Source organism: Grammomys surdaster, unplaced genomic scaffold (genome assembly GCF_004785775.1).
Source record: "Grammomys surdaster isolate TR1022 unplaced genomic scaffold, NIH_TR_1.0 133, whole genome shotgun sequence".
NCBI classification, from domain to species: Eukaryota; Metazoa; Chordata; class Mammalia; order Rodentia; family Muridae; genus Grammomys; species Grammomys surdaster.
In genome coordinates, this window is record NW_021604591.1 from 1,954,575 (window position 1) to 1,975,201 (window position 20,627).

The following is a 20,627-nucleotide window of genomic DNA, read 5'->3' on the forward strand; positions in this document are numbered from 1 at the left end:
CAGGACAGCCAAGGCTACACAGAGAAATCTTGTCTTAAAAAACCAAACCAAAAACCAAAATCAAAAGCAGAAAAAGCAGTATAGTTAGCAGGAAGAACTGCTAATTCCCTTAAAACTGCATGCAATTGGAACCTTTAGGGATGTTCTGACTGTGGTGAGTGTGAGGTTGTTAACACAGTAATGGGCTGAGGAGTAAGAGCCAGACATTAACGTTTCCAGTCCTGGAGGAGAGAAGTGAAAGAAATGAAGGTTTCTGTAGGTTGCTTCTCCTAAGCCTCTCTTTGTCTTTTGGAAACCTTGAGCAGTATCTTCACATTGCTTTTCATTTTGTATATTTGTTCTTGCCTGGGTCTGTTGCCCTTTTTGTAAGGACACCATCATGACTTAAAATCCCATTTGTCACTAAAAACTGTGTCTCCTCATAGTCATATTAGGAAATAGAGCTTCAATATAGTAATTGTCAGGTAGACACAGTTCAATTGTTAATACAATTCGACTGTAAAGTGTACAAACAATACATTTTTAGGAAGTGTAAGTTCTGTTACCTTTGTGCTTTTGCAGAAAATGGTATTTATCCCATCTTCCTTTAAAAATAATGCCAACATATTTATTTTTAAACACATTGACAGGAGGCCACAGACAATGGGCATCATTTGTCAGTAAGTTAGCATACGAGACAGGGCACTTAATGTTCATCAATCAAATCAGAACATGTGAACCAGTTCCTGGCCAGCACAATGCTTTAAAAAATTTTAAATTGGCCAGGTGATAGTGGTCCACTCCTTTAATCCCAGCACTTGGGAGGCAGAGGCAGATGGATCTCTGAGTTTGAGGCCAGCCTAGACTCCAGAGTGAGCTCCAGGGCATCTAGTGCTACACAGAAAACAAATCTCAAAAAGCAAAACAAACAAACAAACAAAAATAAATTAAATTAGTAGCTGTGTTAATGTACTATCTTGACAAACTCTCTTGATAGACAGTTTGTAAGGATGCCATGTTTATCTTGAATTACACCTGTGGTTGACTGTCTCTTACTTTGGGGCTGTGATAAAGTGGTACATAGTAGGAGGTACCATGGGGTAGAACACTACTGCTCCTCATCAGAGAGAGGGAGGGAGAGGGAAGGAGGCTAGAGAGTGCATATTAATTCAAGGGGCCAGAGTCTTAATATCCACTTAAGTGGCATGTCCTTAGTGATTAACATCCTTCTATGCCTCATAGTCTAAATGTTCTACTATCAACAGTGGCATAGGCCAGTGGCTAAGTTGTTGGACTTTTTGAAGAACATAAAAAATTGTACCATAGCAGTTGTCATGTTTAAATTTAAAAATAATTAAAAAAATAATATTAATATTGGGCTAAGACATGGCGATCTTTTTTCTTTTTTTCATTCATTAATTAATATATTCATTTTAAATCCTAATTACAGTCCCCTTCACTTCTCTTCTCCACCTCCCACCCTTCTCCTCAGAAAAGGGGAGTCGTGCTGCTCCTCCTATCTGGTATCAACCCACCCTGACATATCAAGTCTCATCAGAACCAAGTCCATTTTTTTCCTACTGAGGCCAGACAAGATAGTCAGCTAGGGGAAGGGATCCAAAGGCAAGCAACAGAGTCTGAGTCAGAGGCCACTCCACTCTAGTTGTTGGGAACTAGCATGAAGACCAGGCTGCATATCTAGTGCATATGTGTAGGGGGTCTAGGTCTAGTCCATACATGGTCTAATCTCTGTGAGCCCCCATGGTCCCAGGTTAGTTAGCTCTGTATGTCTCCTTGTGGTGTTCTTGACCCCTCTAGCTCTTTCAATCCTTCCTCTAACTCTTTCACAAGAAATCCCTGAGCTCTGCCTAATGTTTGGCTGTGGGTCTCAACATCTGTTTCCATCAGCTGCTGGATGAAGCCTCACAGATCACAGCTGTGCTAGGCTCCTGTCTGCAAGCATAGGGGAGTATCATTAATAGTGTCAGGGGTTGGCTTTCTCCCATGGGGTGGGTCTGAAGTTGAGCCAGTCATTGTTTGGCCAGTCCCTCAATCTCTGATTTCAAGCTGAACTATAGAGTAATAATAACTACATGGTATTGGTATAGAAACAGACAGATTGATCAATGGAATCAAATTAAAGACCCTGAAATAGACCCACATACCTATTGACACTTGATTTTTGACAAAGAAGCCAAAAGCCATACAGTGGAAAAAAGAAATAATCTTCAATAAATGGTGCTGCCTAACTGAATGTCTACATGTAGAAGAATACAAATAGATCCGTATTTATCACCCTGAACAAAACGGAAGTCTAAGTATATCAGAGACCTCTACATAGAACTGGATACACTAAATTTAATAGAAGAGAAATTGGGGAATAGCTTTGAATGTATTGGTTCAGGAGACAACTTCCTGAACAGAACACCAAGAGCTCAGGCACTGAGATAACAAGTAATACACCGGTCCTCATGGCTCATTTGTTTTCACAGAAGACCATAGTCATTCACAACTGTCTGTTAACTCTTATTCCAGAGAATCTGAGGCCTTCTTCTGGTTTCCTCAGGCACTGCATGCATGTGATGCATGCAGGCAAAATACCTATATACATAAAATAAAAATACATCATTAATAAAATAATATTTTATTCATTACTTTGAGAATTTCATACAATATTTGATTATATTATCCCTCTTTCAGCTCCTCTCAGATTGTTCTCCATCTGCCTGTCCACCCACTTTTCATTTTGTTTTTCTGTCTTTAAAAAATGAAAGAAAACAAACAGAAAAACAATGAACAAATAAACAAAAGCCCATAGAGTTCAATTTGGCTGGCTGACTACTACTGAGTAGGGGCAGTTATCACTTTTTAAGTTAATTGAATTCACATAAAAATCATGACTTTTCTAATTGAGACTCTTCCTCATCTTAGGAAGTAATAAACTGAACCTCAGCAGTAAGGTGACAGAATCACTGTGAGACTGCCCCAAAGCAGTAGCTGTCACTCCTTGCCTTATTCTATTTTTGAGGAAAATATGATATTGTCTATATTGGATCTCCATCCAAAGATGAGGGATGAGGATACAGTGTTTTACTGATTATCAGCCCTAGGTATTTCTCTTGTGATATGGTGTTTTTGTTTTTTTTCAAGACAGGGTTTCTCTATGTAGCCCTGGCTGTCCTGGAGTTCACTCTGTAGACCAGACTGGCTTCGAACCCAGAAATCCGCCTGCCTCTGCCTCCTAAGTGTTGGGATTAAAGGCGTGCGCTACCACTGCCCGGCTTGTGATATGTTTTGATTAGGAGAGTACAGTGTGAAATGATGACAGCCTTCTTTGTATATTCCCAACATTACATATTCTTATAATTAAAAGTAATGCGGGTGTTTGTACACATGACCAGGTGACAAAGGAAAGTGTAGAAGGTTGAACGGAAACTTTAAAACATATTTTAAATATTTTATTTTTTATTTTATTTACATTCTTTCAGATACATCACTTAGAATATATGTGCTGCTTATCTTCACTCTGTTAAATCATTATTCAAAGAACTGGCCACATATGTTATTTTCCTCTCCCTGAAATGAGCCACTGAATAGAAAATGGCAAACGTTATTTTGTTTCTTTTTTTTTTTTTTGGTTTGGTTTTTCGAGACAGGGTTTCTCTGTGTAGTCCTGGCTGTCCTGGAACTCACTCTGTAGACCAGGCTGGCCTCGAACTCAGAAATCCGCCTGCCTCTGCCTCCTGAGTGCTGGGATTAAAGGCATGCGCCACCACCACCCGGCTGTTATTTTGTTTCTTGAGAATGACATTCCTTGATTTCATTACCACATAGTGACTGTATTCTGAAAATTCACCTTTGAACAGAAATGTCACTGAATAAGCAGCCCATTTGCAAATACCCAGCTGTTCCTGTCCTCCATCACAGTTACTTTTGCATTTTTCCTGTATCTTTAAGCAGGCATGTATCTCACATTCTAGTTAATTTTTATGTGGGTTTAGTCTGTCTAATATTATTTAGAGTTTCTCTAGCCTTAGCAGTTAAAAGTTTTGAGTATAAACCTGCTTCAAAAGGCAGAATTACATGAGAAGTTGTATTGTGTGGAATCTTGTCTCCCTCCCTGTCCTTGCCGACTTCTACTTAGCCTCTGCATTGTCTGCATTATTAGTGTATATGTGTCTTTTAATATTCATAATGTTATGTAGGATAATACATAAATATTTTTTCATGTAAAAATATGCCCTGAAGACCATGTTGGTTCATGGAAGCTCTTCTCATTCTATGCTTCACTACTGAATAGGAAGGGCTTCTTTTTGTATGTAGTTTAGTTCAGTCAGTCAGTCTATACTTGGAAGCATAGTGATTTTCTTATAAAAATATTGTTTCAACTTCACACCTATTACAGTAGGTATATTTAAAGTATACCAACAAAACAGTACTGGCAAGGCTGTCATGTGGTACTGTGTCATGAGACACTGGTGTGACTATGTAAAATAAGGCAGTTGTTCTAGAAGACACTTTGCACATTTATCCTCAAGTTGTCATATCTTTACTGTCTGGTCTAGAAATCCTACTTATGGTGTGATTCTCCACACTCACATCTATTTCCTATTTACCTTAACAGAGATTTTTAAAAAAAAATCTTTTCAGTTTTTTCTAAGCTTAACAGGAAGATTGACATCTTGGTATTGTTTTAATTTCTTTTATCCCTGGAACAGTGGGTGAAGTTGCCTCATGTCTCTTAATTTTTATAATGATTTTAAAGCTAGACATGACCCGTGAAAGTGTTGTATCTCTCTTTGTTATCTCCTGTTTGCCTGCTTTATGCTTTTCCTCTTTCTACCTCCTTCTCTTCCCTTTTTTCCACTGCCCTCTTCAATTTGTACGTTTTTAGGACTATGTTATGAGGACAAGGACCTTATCTAAATAGTGCTGTAGCAGTTGTTTCTATACATTTTTGTTCACTCTGATTTCCTCAGCTTTTTGTTTCGGTACTGAGTTTACTGTTAAATTACTCTGTCCGTAATAATTTTGAGTATCTATATGAACTAGACCCTCGTTAAATAAAGGCCATTGAGTTTTTCAGACCAAAACAGATAATCTTGAAGAGACTAGCCTTTGGTTTTGGCCACAGAGGTTTTGCAGTGTTTCAATAAGGGAAAATGGTGATTTTTTTTTTTTAAAGAATTTCTTACATGTAGTACAGATACTTGAACAACCTAAGTGTTAGCCCTTTTAGGATCTTTTTAAAGGGTTCTAATTATTTGAGAATATCTTTCAGGACTGAGCTCTGGTCAAAGCTTAGAGCACCATTATACTTACATGACTTCTACTTGCTTCTGATTTGTTAGTCTGTGATGTCTCCTCTGTCTCCTTCATGAGAGCCTATTTCCAAATGAATTCCACCTTTCTTCTCTCTGAACTTCTGGAAGCAAAGTAGTTTAGAAAGCATCCTATTGAAAAATGTCTGCAGGTATTTCCTGGCTTCCAAACATAATATGGGCAGCTTCAATTGAATCTCTGAATGCAAAGGCCTGTTCTCTCTAGCTAATCATTTATTGTTTGTTCCCTGCAGAGAATGCCTGGTACATTTAATGACTTCAGATCCGTCTAATGCTTAGAAATGAGCCCCGGTTCCTGCACTCATTTACTAATACCAAGGAATTGCTTTGTGTGTAGTGACAATCAGAAAGATTTTGAAGGTGGAAAATGGTTGAAATAATTAGTGAAAAACATACCCAAATTCCTTTGAGCCTCTTTTTGTTCATCTACTTTGAGAAGTTTCTTAAGAGAAAAGTAAGTGAGGAATGTGCACAAGGGTGAGGAGAGCAGATATTTGTGTGTTTGTCTTCTGGGGCAAAGTGTGAACAGCAAAGCTAGAGTGGACTAATGTTTTGTGTTTATGAGCAGTGCAGGGGAGTCATAATCCATTTGTTGCTTTGGGATGCAAGGAAGAAAGGAACTCTCTCTTGTATTTAGTTTCCCTTGTATAAGACTAAGCTTATACACCAACAAAGCAGGAACATTTATCAGGTTAGATAAGTTTGTGTACAGATTTTTGTTTTTGAGACAAGGTTTTGAGATGTAGTCTAGGCTGGTTTCAAACTCAAGATCCTTCTGTCTTAGCCTCCTGGGCATGCCATGACATCCAACCGTAACTAGCTTTTCTTAGTGAGTCTATAAATCAGAGGTGGTAGTTACTTACCAAGACTCTCCGGAGAGGGATGATTAGGAAAGTATTAAGTGAAATACTCCATTCTCCTTTTACCTGAAGCAAGATCTATTAAAAAAGGAAAAGATAGTATATAAATCAGGTCCTGGTCTTCCTCAAACATTTTCATGATCAGAAATGTTAATTCTTTTCTTCTTGATTGTGAGATAGTCCACATTTATTCTAAATCTTCAAATCGTCTTCAAGAAATAGTGTCTACATAGATGTAAGATCATTTTTCAAGTGTTATTAATTTCTATTTATACATTAGTTTCTAATTATACATTAATTTATACATTAATTTCTATTTATACATATTTTCTATTTATACATTTGCTTGGATTCTCTTCTATTCTTCAGTCATTTTGGTCCTTTATTGAGTAGCTTGTGTGACAGATGCTGGGGCATGTATTATGAGTAAGTGCTGTTTAACAAATATTCTATAGACAACAGTTGGAAAGCCTTGGCTTAGTTGAAACTGTTATTGTCTGTATAATTATGAAATGGTACTAACATGCAGTGATTGTTTCCCTGTTTGCTCCTGTGTTGTTGCTCCAGCATCCCTTTTAATAGCTACTATTTGTATTGTCAAAAATGTTTGTTTCTTAACTTATATGGTATTCTCTGGGGACACAAATCATAGCTACAACATCTAAAATCTTACCAATGGTTACTTTTTGAGAAAATCCTAACTGTTTGGCTGGTAGGAGGCATTTACTGCTCCTAGAACTGTATAGGCAGTTAGACAGCTGCTGTCCTTGGTGATGAAGTGATTTCATGTGAGTTCTTAGCATTAGACACAAAGCAGGGTTGTGTCTTGTGTACTATTTGTGGTTACTGCTGGTATCTTCCTAGGTCCATTTGAAATTCTAGAAAAATACAGACTCTAGTGTCTTAATGTCTTGAGTTCCTGACTGCCAGGCACAGGAAATGTTTAACTATTTTAATCATGTTTTTGTAGCCCCAAAGAAATCCTTTATAATAGGAAACGACAGGGTCCCACCACAAAGTTATCTCTTATCAGTTCCAGTCTCCGTGGATAAAGATTTGTCAAATTTGGACATGTGTAAAATGCAAAGGCCCTGTTATTTACTTTGGAAGGGAAAAATTAGATGAAGCTGATAAAAAAGTCATGACTTTTGTTAGGAGATAGAAACCATTAGAGGCAGTCATTGTTAGCTTAGGAAAGTGTCCTTGGACCCCTCCCTGATGAAACCTAAATCTGCTTGAATCATTCTTTGCAACTCCAGGGGAGGGAAGGCAAAGAAAGGAGGGGAGCAAGAACCTATGAACCGGCCCTGTTAGAGCAGCTTAGAGGGCAGACAAGTTGCTGCTAGTGCACCAGGCAGATGCTTGTCCCAGAGCTCTCCTCCACCCCTGTTTTTTGATTTTGGAGACCACATTCCATCTTGTAGAAGGGTGACATTCCTTCACGCAGTGCTTGTTGCTCTTCCCCTCTTGCCTTCTGTAGATGTAAGTGATTCTTTTTCATTAGTAGAAGCAGAGAAAACACATTCAGCTCAAAGCAACATGAGTCAGTGCATACTTGACATGCCTCTATCCTCACAGCACTCTGACTCCTCACAGTGCTCACTCCTAGTGTGTTCTCAGAGGGGAGCAGGGGGGCAGGGGAAGGCTTTCTAAATACCAGGCTGTTTCTGGAGGGAGGGAGAGCTAGTGAGTCAGAGCCTCTTTTTGTTCCTTTACTTTTTGCCTAGCTCTCTCTCTGGAGCTTTCAAAACAGACAAGTATGCATGCTGTATGTTAGTTTCAGGACCAAGAAATAATAGACCAAAATACCTATAATTCAGGACACTATAAACAGTCAGAAAACAGATTTGCTGCAGATGATAGGAAAGAACTTTGCCGCCTTGCATGAGGTACCTTTTGGAAAATGTGAGTGGAGATAGGCCAATCCTAACTGTTAGCAACAATGACTTTCTTTGCAAAAGGGTCTGCAAGCTTATTTTTCATAGCTCTCTAGGGAAATGCTGCTTCTATTGCTGTTCAATCTGTAAGGATGACTCTGACAAGTCAATGAGCCAAGGTTTTGCTTGAGAGTGGCTTCGAATGGCTTCCTTTTTTGAGAGAAACTGGCTCTGTGACAAACAATTTACTGCTCAAAATTAGGCAAGAAGAATTCTCGTCCTTTTATATATATCATAAGTAACTACATTTTTCTTTCTTTTTTCTTTTTTTTATTGGATGTTTTAATTACATTTCATATGTTGTCCCCTTACCCCATCCCCCACCCACCCAGGAACCCCCTATCCCCTCACCCCTCCTCCTTATTCTCTGCAGATGTAACCCCTGCCTACCCCCCACTCCCACCTCCCCACCCTCAAAATTCCCACCCCCTGGGGTGTCCAGCTTTCACGGAGTCAAGGATCTCTTCTTCTACCTATGCCCAGCAGGGCCCTCCACTCTTATGTATTCAGCTGAAGCCCTAGATCCCTCCCTAAGTGCTCCCAGGCTGGTGGTTTAGACCCTGGGAGCTGTGGTTGGTTGGTATTGTTGCTCTCCTCATGGGGCCACAAACCCTTTCAGCTCCAATGGCCTTCACTCTAACTCCTCCACTGGGAACCCCATTATCAGTTCAATGGCTAGTTGTGAGCATCTGCCTCTGAATATGTCAGACTCTTGAAGACCTCTGAGGAGACATCTATATCAGGCTCTTATCAGCATGCACTTCCTGACTTCCACATCAGCATCTACCTTTGCTGACTGCACATGGGATGAGTACTCAGGTGGAATGGTCTTCAGACGGCCCCTCTTTCAGTTTCTGTCCCTCACTTTGTCTCCATATTTGCTCCCTTGAGTATTTTGTTGCTCCTTCTAAGAAGGACCGAATCACCCCCACTTGTTCTTCCTTCTTCATGAGCTTCATGTGGCCTGTAAGTTGAATCTTGGGCATTTCAAGGTTCTGGGCTAATATCCAATAATCAGTGAGTGAATACCATGTGTGTTCTTTTGTGATTGGCTTACCTCACTCAGGATGATAATTTCTAGTTCCTAGTACCTAGGAAATTCTCGATCTCATTGTTTTTAATAGCTGAGTAATACTCCATTGTGTAAATGTACCACATTTTTTGAACCCATTTCTCAGTTGAAGGACATCTGGGTTCTTTCCAGCTCCTGGCTATTATAAATAAGGCTGCTATGAACATAGTTGAACATATGTCCTTGTTATATGTTCAAGCATCTTCTGGGTATATGCCTAGGAGTGGTATAGCTGGATCCTCAGGTAATGCTATGTCCAATTTTCTGAGGAACCGCCACACTGATTTCCAAAGTGGTTGCACCATCTTGCAGTCCCACCAACAATGGAGGAGTGTTCCTCTTTCTCCACACCCTGGCCAGCATCTACTATCACCTGAGTTTTTAATCTTAGCCATTCTGACTGGTGTGAGATAGAATCTCAGGGTTGTTTTGATTTGCATTTCCCTGATGACTAAGGATACTGAACATTTCTTTAGGTGCTTCTCGGCCATTCGAGTTTCCTCCGTTGAAAATTCTTTGTTAAGCTCTATACCCCATTTTTTAATAGGGTTATTTGGTTGTCTGGAGTCTAATTTCTTGAGTTCTTTGTATATATTGGATATTAGCCCTCTATCAGATATAGGATTGGTAAAGATCTTTTCCCAGTTTGTTGGTTGTCGTTTTGTCCTATTGACAGTGTCCTTTGCCTTACAGAAACTTTGCAATTTTATGAAGTCCCATTTGTCAATTCTTGATCTTAGAGCATATGCCATTGGTGTATATCCTGTAACTGTAATTACTGGTGGTTGTGAGTTATATTATGTAGGTGTTGGGAACTAAATTCAGGTCTTCTGAAAGAGCAGCAAGCACTCTTAATTGAGGAGCCATCTCTTCAGCCTGAGAACATGATTCTTTTATTTATTTTGAATTTTCCATTTAGAATATAGAGTTGGCTTGGAAAAGAATTCACTGTTGAATAGTAAAAATAAAATTAATACAGTTTTCACCATAATAACTTCATGTGATATTTTTGTAATTACATGTTTCTAGGTACCTGGGGCTCAAGACTTGGTGGATTTCTCTCCTGTGTATCGGTGTCTACACATATATTCTGTCCTGGTGAGTCTTTACCTGATCTTCCTAATAAAGATATGTGTTACATCCCAAATTCTGAGTTGTTGTTATTATTACTTTATTTTTGAGCAACGTTTTATTTGATGAGTGTTAACTAATTCATCTGCTCTTGCTTGAGTCTTGTTTATATTTGCCTTGTAAAAGTTAAACATAGCTGATGAGATTTCAAAGAGTCATCACCAGATTGGTAGGTTATAAGTAGAAATATATTCAGATTTCTCCGTTTCAAATCTAACATATTTAACCTAGAATAACCTGCTTTTATACATTAACGGATTTATCAAAAGTATTTGCAGTTTTTGACAATCATCCCTTTTGTTCTCTAAAGTACCGGTAAAAGAAATTTGCTAAAATGTCAATACTGTGGTGTCAATAGACTGTAGCGTTGATAATGACAGTGTAGGATATTGCAAGCATCCCTGCAGTTTGTCTCTGTACTCAAACTGTGTTTAGTGTTTTTTGAAATGCACATCTTTAATTTTGAGATAATCAGGCCCATTAGTTTTTAACTTATAATGTTTGTTTTTTAACTCACTATGAGTTCTAGCTCATTATGTTTCAACTTTCATTTAAAAAAAAAAAAAGCCTGAACAAACCCACAAAGAAGCAACTTTTTTCCCAACCTCAGACCAACTTCCAAAACCTCCTGCTCCAAGATGACAGCATTCCCTGACAGCATCTTTAGTGTTTTATTATTTACACTGTGCTGATGGAAATGTTGTTATCTGTTTACAGTTTTTTAATACTTATCTAATTTCTCTAATGTATGAAGAGATTTGGATATGTATGGATGTCTAGGTAAGTGAGGGTTTATGCTCTAAATGATTGCAATGCACCAGGATGAAAGTGTATTTTCAGAATGATGGTAGCATGGCAGTGCTGTTTTACTGCTATTTGCTGCCTTTTATAAGCTTCGTTAAGCTTTTATGAAAACAGAACAAATTTGCCTCAAGTGAGAATTCTAACAGACCAGTAAAATAATTTACTTGCATACTTACTATCTTGTGTGTTAGGGTGGTCTAGCAGCACACTTATGTATATATGAAGTGGGAAAATGATTTCCTGCTTAGTGTAGTTATTGACAGTGAAATAATGTCAACTCAGTCCTTGGGAAATGATTGACATTTAATAAATGGCAGGTGTCTGGTAAGATGATGTTGTCATTTGCTGATCCAGACATAGATTTCCAGAAGCATGCACTGTGAAGTATAAGCATGTACTCAGGAGATATAGATTCTTATTATCAATTAAATTGACAATTTAAATTTATTTCTTAATTTATAATGAACATATAGGCTTAATTACAGATTGGTTTAGAAGTGATCAAATTAGAAAACTGTTTAATTGGAACAGGATTCTATGCATTAGTATTTGAAGCGTGAAATATTTGATACTCACAAATTTTCTGTAATAATGTTTAAAACTATTTTTACCTGGCCTGCACAGGTTTTAGAACCATTCATAGAGCTGCCAAATTCACAGCTGATGATAAGTGTTTTGTAATATATGTTTATAATTTATATTATGAACGTATAAACATATTATATTATTATATTATAAACATATAAGTCCTAGTTCAGACTTATGGGGGTTCTGAGTGAAACCTAATATCAACTTTACTACAGGATGCTAACAGCACACGTAACTTGGTGCAGAATTTATAGAGCTGAGGATATATTCTTGTTACTTGTAAAGCTGTGTTAATGTCAGATGTGCACATTACTTCATGGTAAAGTACAGCTTCTCATAGAATATTTAAAAATGTTTAGTCAGCATAAATATTTATTACAATGTTCTCATTTTCTAATATAGTAAGCATTAGTCTTAGGCCTTGAGCAAAAGAGAATTTCAGAATGGAGAATTAGAACATCAACCATGTAACACTAATTTCTTCTTTTCTAATATTGTCTTTGTTTCTTCATTTGGATCAATCCAGATTTTATCGTCCCTCTCCTCACTTTTCTGAGTGTGTATTCTTCTGGACCTTGACCTTACTGATCGTTTTTTATCTCTCAACCTCCTAATCTCATTTTTCCCTTTTATAGCATGGTTTTCTTCCTCTCTGCCAGTCTTTTTTTCTTTTTTTAAATTTATAATAAGCCTTTATCAGCATTAAAGCTGGGCAGATGTCTACTCTCTATGCTTTTAAAATCTACTTTTCTATCAATAACTCTGAGTTACTACTTATTATGTTCCATCTGGCCTGCTCTTAACTCCAGTTGGTCAGCACTCATGGCCATGATTTTAAGATTCTTATCCCATGGTGTCTTCTCTGTCCACCTTCCTTTTTCTCCTTTTGGTCTCCTTACAAACCTATCCCTGGGACCTTAAACCCTGCCTATGTCTCCTCTGCCCAGCTACTGGCTGTTGGCATCTTTAACCACTTGCTGCCTACTCTGGTGTTTTTCAGCTCATCTTCTTTGTGCCCTTCACTACTGCCAGAGTTCTACTTGTGCCTCTGCTCTGTTTCTTGTTGTTAGAAGGTGCATGTTCTAGAACTGGGCATGAGCTCTGTAGTAGAGTATGTGCTTAGCGTTGTGTGAGGAACTGGGTTCCATCTCCCCTAATGACAATAGCAACAAACAGACAAACAAAGAAAACCAGTGCACTCATTATGGAGATTCCACAGGTTGTAGAAACTTAGCATCAATGTGTCTCTCACACTTCACTGGCCCTACAGGCTTCTGAAATTTCAGTGGTCTTGAAGCCATAATTATTTCTTCTCATCACTAGTTAGAAAGCCACATTCTTTTTGGGTTTTCTAGACATGTAGATGTTGTAAATATAATTGAATTTTATTATCATAAGGCCATTGCCTCCATTCATATATTTATCATAGCTGGTTAAACAATCACCTTATTTCCTCTACCCTAATAGTGAAAAACAGTTACCTTAAGTATTCCCTCTACCCTTAGGGAGCTCAGTTACTTACCTCTTGCTATGTCTAAAATGAGCTACCTACTTCATCTTACTGACCATCTATCTTGTAAGACACTGAAATGTTGAAGAACAAAACCTGTCATGGCGCTATAGAGGTCTTCCACATTTCCTGTTGCTTACCATCTTGTCTTCAAATTCTGCAGCATGCTGTAGTTGTCATCCTTTTTGCATATTAGCCCTTCTACTTCAATCATACTCGGATTTTATTGTGTTTTAAAAATTCTATTTCACTTTAATTTCCCGTTTCTTACTTATTTTATACCTGTCCTCTAGCAAATTTTCCTAATATTGCAGACTGAGCTCAGCAGATCTCTTCTCCACATTTATTTAGGGCCTGGTGTGTGTGTGTGTCTGTGTTTATTGTACTAATCGTCATAGTCTAGTGGATTATTCATCAATAGATGACAAGCCCTTTTAGGGCAGGTACAGTGTTAATTCTATCTGGTGTTTTTTTTTTTTTTTGTCTCACCAATTAATATTAGCAGTATATAATAGTCAGTGTTTGTTTCTGATTGTAAGAGATAGCCACCCTTCTTTTGACCCTTAAGCAAATCCAGTGTTTTCATCTCAGGACATGCTATTCAGTGCCAGGGCAGAGACTTACATGGTGGGGGTGGAAGGCAGTTCTGTTGGTGTTCAACGGAAGGATCATAACACAAGTAACAAAAAGTTCTAATATTTTGTCATTTACAATAGTGTTTATCTGAACTTTTGGCCTGAAGCATAACAAGGCACACTTTGAATAAACATGGCAATATTTATTATTTTTAGTGAAACCGACCTTCCATTCACCCCCCTTTATGGCTGTGCTGCTTATAAATTCCCAAAGGATTATTTGAAAAATCCTACTTATATCAGCCAGCCTTATCAGTAGGGCAGAAGTTCATGTATTGTAACAGGAGGTCAGATTTCGGTCATGGTCTTATAGATGGGGCCAAGCACCTGTAAATTCTTCCTTTGGTGACTAAAGTGAAGTACAATATCAAACAGGCAGTGAGACTTTTCTAGGAAGTGTTGAACTTTGACAGGAAGGACAAAGTTTGGTGGGTGGAGGGGAGGGAAGAAAGTGAACAGGGTCAGATAATGGTGGAGACTCGGGCCTTGATGCAATCATACAGTGGAAGTGTGTGGGGGCAAAGGTAGATGCATTGTGTAGAGTTGTTTTAAACAATTGGTGCGGTTTAAGTCTTCAATTTACAACTAACAAACATATAGTTTAGAGATCAGCAGGTGAGGAAGTAAAACGTCATAGTCATTAGAGAAAAACAGTTGTTTAAAGGAAAAAACAAACTTAAAGTTCTCCTGTTGAGGAAGTGATGGATAATAACGGGCGTTATTGTACATTGTGCATTGTTCCTGTAAAGATGGATGGACTGTCTGTCTAGTGAATACATAAATGAGTCTGCCTTGCATATTTTGTGAAACCTTTATTGACCCAAGGTTATCTGCCGTGTTTATGGGTTGCAGCCTTCAAATCAACTTCAGTCCAGACAGGATTTGCATATACTTTAAGCTCCTTTATATACTGAAGCATCTTTCTAAGTCATCTTGAGGTTCTATGCTAACTTGTCTTATGCACAGCATCTAACAGGACGCTTGGGTATTATTATGGGTGTACAGAAAAGCAAGCCTGTGAATTAAGCCAGACCTTCTGTTTCTAAGATTTCACTTGTAATCTTCCTTCCTAGTGGCATCGTGGTCTCCAGTTATCTATATTATATCATCATTAACAATTTAAATTCCCATATTAAAACTGTTGACAAATTGTACACCTTGGATTTATGTATTTTTATGCATATGTATTATAATAAAAAGTTTTCTTTCTAGAATTCTGACATCTTTAGCAATTTTAGCAGTAATCCAGATGCTTCTTAATGCACACACCAACCCCTTAGTTATTACACGAATCTTAAGAACTGCAGTTCTGTTCTTCAGTAGCAAAAGGAGACTGTAGAGAAGTACAGGAAAGAATAGAGTGTTACTCCATGTTATTATAGAGGCAGCAATCTGTTGAGTATACATCTGTGCCCCAGAATAGCTAATGCCAGGTCTACTTGAGTACCCAATGTGTTGAGGTCCCTGAGAGCATCTTGCCATCTTGGTTTTTCTGTCATTTTAGAAGCCTTGCCTGGTCTAAAGGTAAAACGTATTTCAAAAGGAGTCTGTTACCTTGTCATGTATCTCTATCCCTAGGCAGCCTTTCTGTATGACAAGCTGATGACTTGCTTTTTTCTTAACGATATGATATCCTTTGCAACTAAGCTAGTAGCTGTTTTCTGACCACGTATATTAGAAAGATCCAGCACAGAGGTTTATAAATAATGGTGAGAACTGTTAGTAAAAAAATGTGCTAAGTTTCAGCACATATTCTCCCTCCCTCCGTCTCTCCCTCCCTCCCTCCCTCCCTCCCTCCCTTCCTCCCTTCCTCCATCGTTCCTTTTGTTGATCAGAGCTGCTCATATTGGTACGGATTTCTAGCTTTCAGATTTGTTCATAACCCTGATCTTCATCTTAAATTTCTTAATAAAATTTGTTAATTAACTTTGATAAAAATTGACTATTAGCTAAAATGTTTTAGAAAATAAATAATTGAAAAGTTTATGATACTATTGGGGTTGTAAAATGGACAAAATGATTAGTTTTAAGTCTTACTTATTCTCAACCTCTTGATTCTGTAAAAACTCGAAGATAGCAGCAAGTGTTAGATGATGGCTCTGCTCCCAACAAGTCATTTACACTATCACAACTGAAGCTAGCAAAGATTGTGGGTGCAAAGCATGTAAGAGCTGGAAGAAGAAGGACAGGGAAGTCCCATTCTTCAGACACAACAAAACTGGTGCAGTCATGGACTCAGAGCAGCTCCTATTACTTGTACTGGTCCTCTACAAGAGAAGTCCCCTGAACAGTCAGTTGTGAATAGGGGAGAGGCTCATGGGACCCTACCTCTACTGCTAAACTGTAGGCTATTGATGGATTTTGGGAAAGGGGAACTATTGTCTTTAGTTTTGTATGCTCTGTCATACCCACCACTTTTCAATGGGTTCTTCCAAATTCAAGTCCACACAGAAGGCCCTAATCAAAATCAGGGGAACACAAACACAAAGATATGAATGTGGGAAAGAGATTAGCAGAACAGATGATGGGAGGGTGGGGCCTGAGGGGACTGGGGGACTAGAATGAGAGCTGTCAGAGTATGTATGAAGTTATGACAGAAGAAGTTTAATAAAAGTATCTTCTCTCAAAGTTATGTTTCTAAAGCTATCATATATGGCTGATTATGCTGAAAGATACAAGATGATCAGAACAACTTTTCAAAAGGCTCATAATTTAGTTTATCTGGAGGCAAGCTGCTTTGTAAGAGACCTGGAAAGTTGTTTCTAAAAAGTCCTGGGAACAAGAATAGAAGGGGAAGTGGGTGCTCTTTCCAGATCTTTTAGAATAGCTTTGTTTTTGTCTGTTTATCTACTTGAATTTTTTAAGAACTCTAGGTGACTTTATATGCTTTAGGCCCTATTCCACTTGGCCCACTTTGTAATTGTTTTATTTTAATTTTCATGGATTTTATTTTTTCAAAACATTCTTGTACATTCCCTCAGTATCTAAAATACATACAAATTGCACCTTTGAGAAACCAACTTAGACAAATAGAAAAGAGCCAGACACATTCTGCTTTCCCCCAGTGGTGATCTTGAGTACATTTAAGTAGTAAGAACACATTTTAAGTATTTTCTTTAGAGAATTTTTTTTTAAGTCTGAACAGTTTTGCCTTCAAGTGTTTAGCGGCTCAGAGTCTATTCTGACACTTTGCAGGTTCCTGCCACTCTTCTACTGTGTCTCAGGGCCTCAGAGACTCACTGACCCACCAGTGCCTGGTGCGGTTAGATAGGAATAAACACTGTGTAGATCACAGAGAAAGAACTGAGGGCAAATACTTTGTGCACTGCATTGATAAGGACACAGGAAGAGCATTTCTCGTGATAACCTTCCTGCAATGTAGACTAATGGGCTCTGGTTTGTTCTAATTGTCATAATGCTCTTTTAACCCCATGACCTTATTACCCATGGGCATATATATCACTTGGCTTTGAATAAAACAACAGACAAAAAAAGAAGAAAGAAAAAAGCATATTTGGAGATAATTGAACTTCCCAAGTGTGCTTAGTTGTGTGTTTTCATGTGTGTTAAGCAATGATGCCATGTAGACAATTTTAGACACAGTATATAACTTTTCAGGCTCCAACAAAGGAAGTAAGACACAGTTACACAGGACACTGAGTGATGGTAAATACAGTTTAATCTCAAGCTTAATATAAATTGAAATTGTGTTGTTTCTCATTATTTCCTAAATAAAGTAACTTTTGTACCTGGCCTGAGTAATCTATGCTGGACCCTCGCCTTATCTTTCCCTGTATCTCCCTGTATTTTCCTTCTGGTTGTTCATGTGCTTGTTCCACTAGCTAGTGTGCTCTCCCATGATATGCTCCACACAGTTGGTTTGTTCAGGTCTATTGAGTGTGTGTGTGTGTGTATGTGTGTGTGTGGTTAGTGAGTTGATTTTGCTGTGTGCACAGGTGCATGCAGGTGTATGTGCACATGGAGGTCAGAGGCTGAAATTTGATGTCTTCCTCCACTGTCGCTTACTTTTTGAGACAGGCTCTCTTATTGAACCTGGAACTCATTGGTTTGGCTAGGCTAGATGGCCAGATTCTAGGGATTTACCTGTCCCTGCTTCCCTTGTGCTGGGATTAGCCACATGCCACTGTGCCAGATGTGTGTGTGTGTGTGTGTGTGTGTGTGTGTGTGTGTGTGTGTGTACAAGTCTGTGCATGGACTCATTCTGTGAGACAGGTACTTTTGCAGGTTGAGTCATTCACCCAGCCCCACCTTCTTTGTTCAGACAGCTCTTGGAAATTATACTATCTTTATACCATTACCCAGATCTTTGGTGTGATATTTATATTTCCCCCATCTCAGGTAGCCTGTGAGACATAGTTGACATGGTTTTTCTCTTTTCCTTTTATATTTTATGTTCCTATAATCTATTTTGTTTCTGTCAAATTTCTTTGAAAATTTTAGAAAAATTTTTATGTTTACTACCTAAGGTGTCTTCCTTCTGGATACTGTTTTAATATATTTCTCTGGTAGTTTTAATATTGTGTGAGGGCCATCCATCAGTGACTGTGGCCACTGCCTGTGACTTAATCCGTAAGATCACACGTAAGAGACAAAGGAGCTTCCTTTTGTTCTGTGTGTGTGGGGGGGTTAGTTTATTGGAACAGTTATGTAATTGACATATATAACAATGGTCTTCTTAACAGAAGCAAAATTCATAGCTGAAGTTCATGCATGTTTTTGGTTCTTAATAACAGGTGTCATGGAGAGTGTTTTTTTAAACTTACAGGTAGAATGGGCTTATTTTAAATTTTGGGAGCAAGAAAAGTTTTAAACTTGGTGAATTTCTGTAACTCAAACAAGCTATAGTCTAAGGCAGTGGTTCTCAACCTTCCTAATTCTGTAACACTCTAATAAATTTCTCATGTTGTGGTGACCCCAATCATAAAATTATTTTCGTTGCTACCTCGTAACTGTAATTTTGATACTAGTTATGAATTATAATGTAATTATCTGTGTTTTCCAATGGTCTTAGGTGACTCCTGTGAAAGGATCATTTAACCTCGAAGGAATTGTGACCCACTTATCGAGGAACGCTAGTCGAGTGCTGGTCATTAGGACTTGGACACTGGAGTAGATAATCTGTCTACTGAATCCAGGCTGCCCCAGTAAAAGGACGGTTCATGTTCTCATAACTCAACTCATGTAGAGCTCCTACACTTTTCCACATTGTGAAATAAGCTGATAAACAGCTGTAGAATAACCGAGTGAGATGTAGGATGCTCCGAGAAGGCGCTGTGTGAAAAAGCCTATAGACCACACAAGGTGCTTGAAAAAAAACCAGCAGCTAAGATGACTGGGCTCTTTTAGATTGGAGTTCTCATAGTTCATTGACCTGTTTTATTTCTCACTGAACCTCAAATAAAACACAACAGATATTAAGTTACTGTGTTTTTTTAAAAAATTGTTTGTTTGAGATATGAAATGTAGGCCATAGGCTGAGCGTGGTGGTATACACTTATAACCCTGGCACTGGTGAAGGAGACAGGAAGAACCAGAGTCTAAAGGTAATATGGACTATACACCAAAACTATCTCAAAAAATTTAAAGTGTGCTTATTTATGAAATTTATAGTTGTATGGATTCTATTTGTGTTAATTTAGAAAAAACATCTTAATGATTTAAATTGTAGATTTGTTGTTATTTGTGTATTTGCTTTTTTGACATTTATTCTGTATGATAGCTCCAGAGATCCAGAATGGATAAAATGTCAGGTAATAAATAAGACACTTTTAGATGATGTGAGTGCCCTAAAGGAAATGGGGGGAGAGCATAGTGGGCACGTGACTAGGAATGGAGGGAGGGCTGATTTTTGTGTTTTTATACTTGCCTAATGTCTGATCTGGCTGATATTATCTTCTCAAATGCATCATTTCCTTTTGGTAGAAATATTCATAATCCTTTCTTATAGTGGGTTTGTTTTGTTTTGCTCAAATATGATCTTGCTTTGTAACCCAGGTAGATTTCCCTTACTTTGTAGCCCTCCATCACTGGCCTCAAACTCACTATCATCTTGCCTTCATCTGTTAACTGCTGGGATTGCAGGTGTTAATCACCATGCCCAGACTTGTACCTTTTTGATATGTGTAATTCTTAATTGTATTTTATTTCCTACCCTGTTTTAGCACCCCAGATCTTCCTACTCTTGTTGAGCCATTTCTTCAGTACCCCTTGCTTAGCCATTCACTTCTGCTTTCGTTGGCCTCTGGTAACCACTATTCTTTCAAGTTTCTTGGGTCAGCTTTTCATATTCTACATTGTAGTGAGATTAAGCAGTATTGATATATTGCTCCTGGCTTGTTTTCATTTAATGTAATGATCTTCAGTCTACTCATGTCAAAAAGTGATAGCATTTCATTTATTTTTATGGAGGACTAGTTTTCCATTGTTTATCTATATTATACAATTATTCATTAACTGATGAGCACATAGATTGCTGTAATTTCCTAGCTATTGTGAATAGTGCTACAAAGCATGTTGGAGAACAGACAGCCAGTCAACATTCTGGCTTCATCTCCTTTGGTAATGAATCCCAGTAATGGGATTGCTGAATATTCTGATAGTTTCGTTTTTTGAAAAACCTCCTTACTGTTTTTCCTTTCCTTTCCTTTCCTTTCCTTTCCTTTCCTTTCCTTTCCTTTCCTTTCCTTTCCTTTCCTTTCCTTTCCTGTCCTGTCCTGTCCTGTCCTGTCCTGTCCTGTCCTGTCCTGTC

At 38.2% G+C, this 20,627-nt stretch overlaps 1 protein-coding gene across 3 annotated transcripts in view; it reads left to right on the top strand.

Moving 5' to 3' along the window:
- Window positions 1-20,627, top strand: part of Exoc6b (exocyst complex component 6B) — a 456,985-nt gene that overhangs the window by 165,377 nt on the left and 270,981 nt on the right. For all 3 annotated transcript variants that reach the window (XM_028762430.1, XM_028762431.1, XM_028762432.1), the window contains exon 8: window positions 10,220-10,288. In XM_028762430.1, coding sequence (XP_028618263.1) covers window positions 10,220-10,288 — 69 coding nt within the window. The remainder of the gene's footprint in view (window positions 1-10,219; window positions 10,289-20,627) is intronic.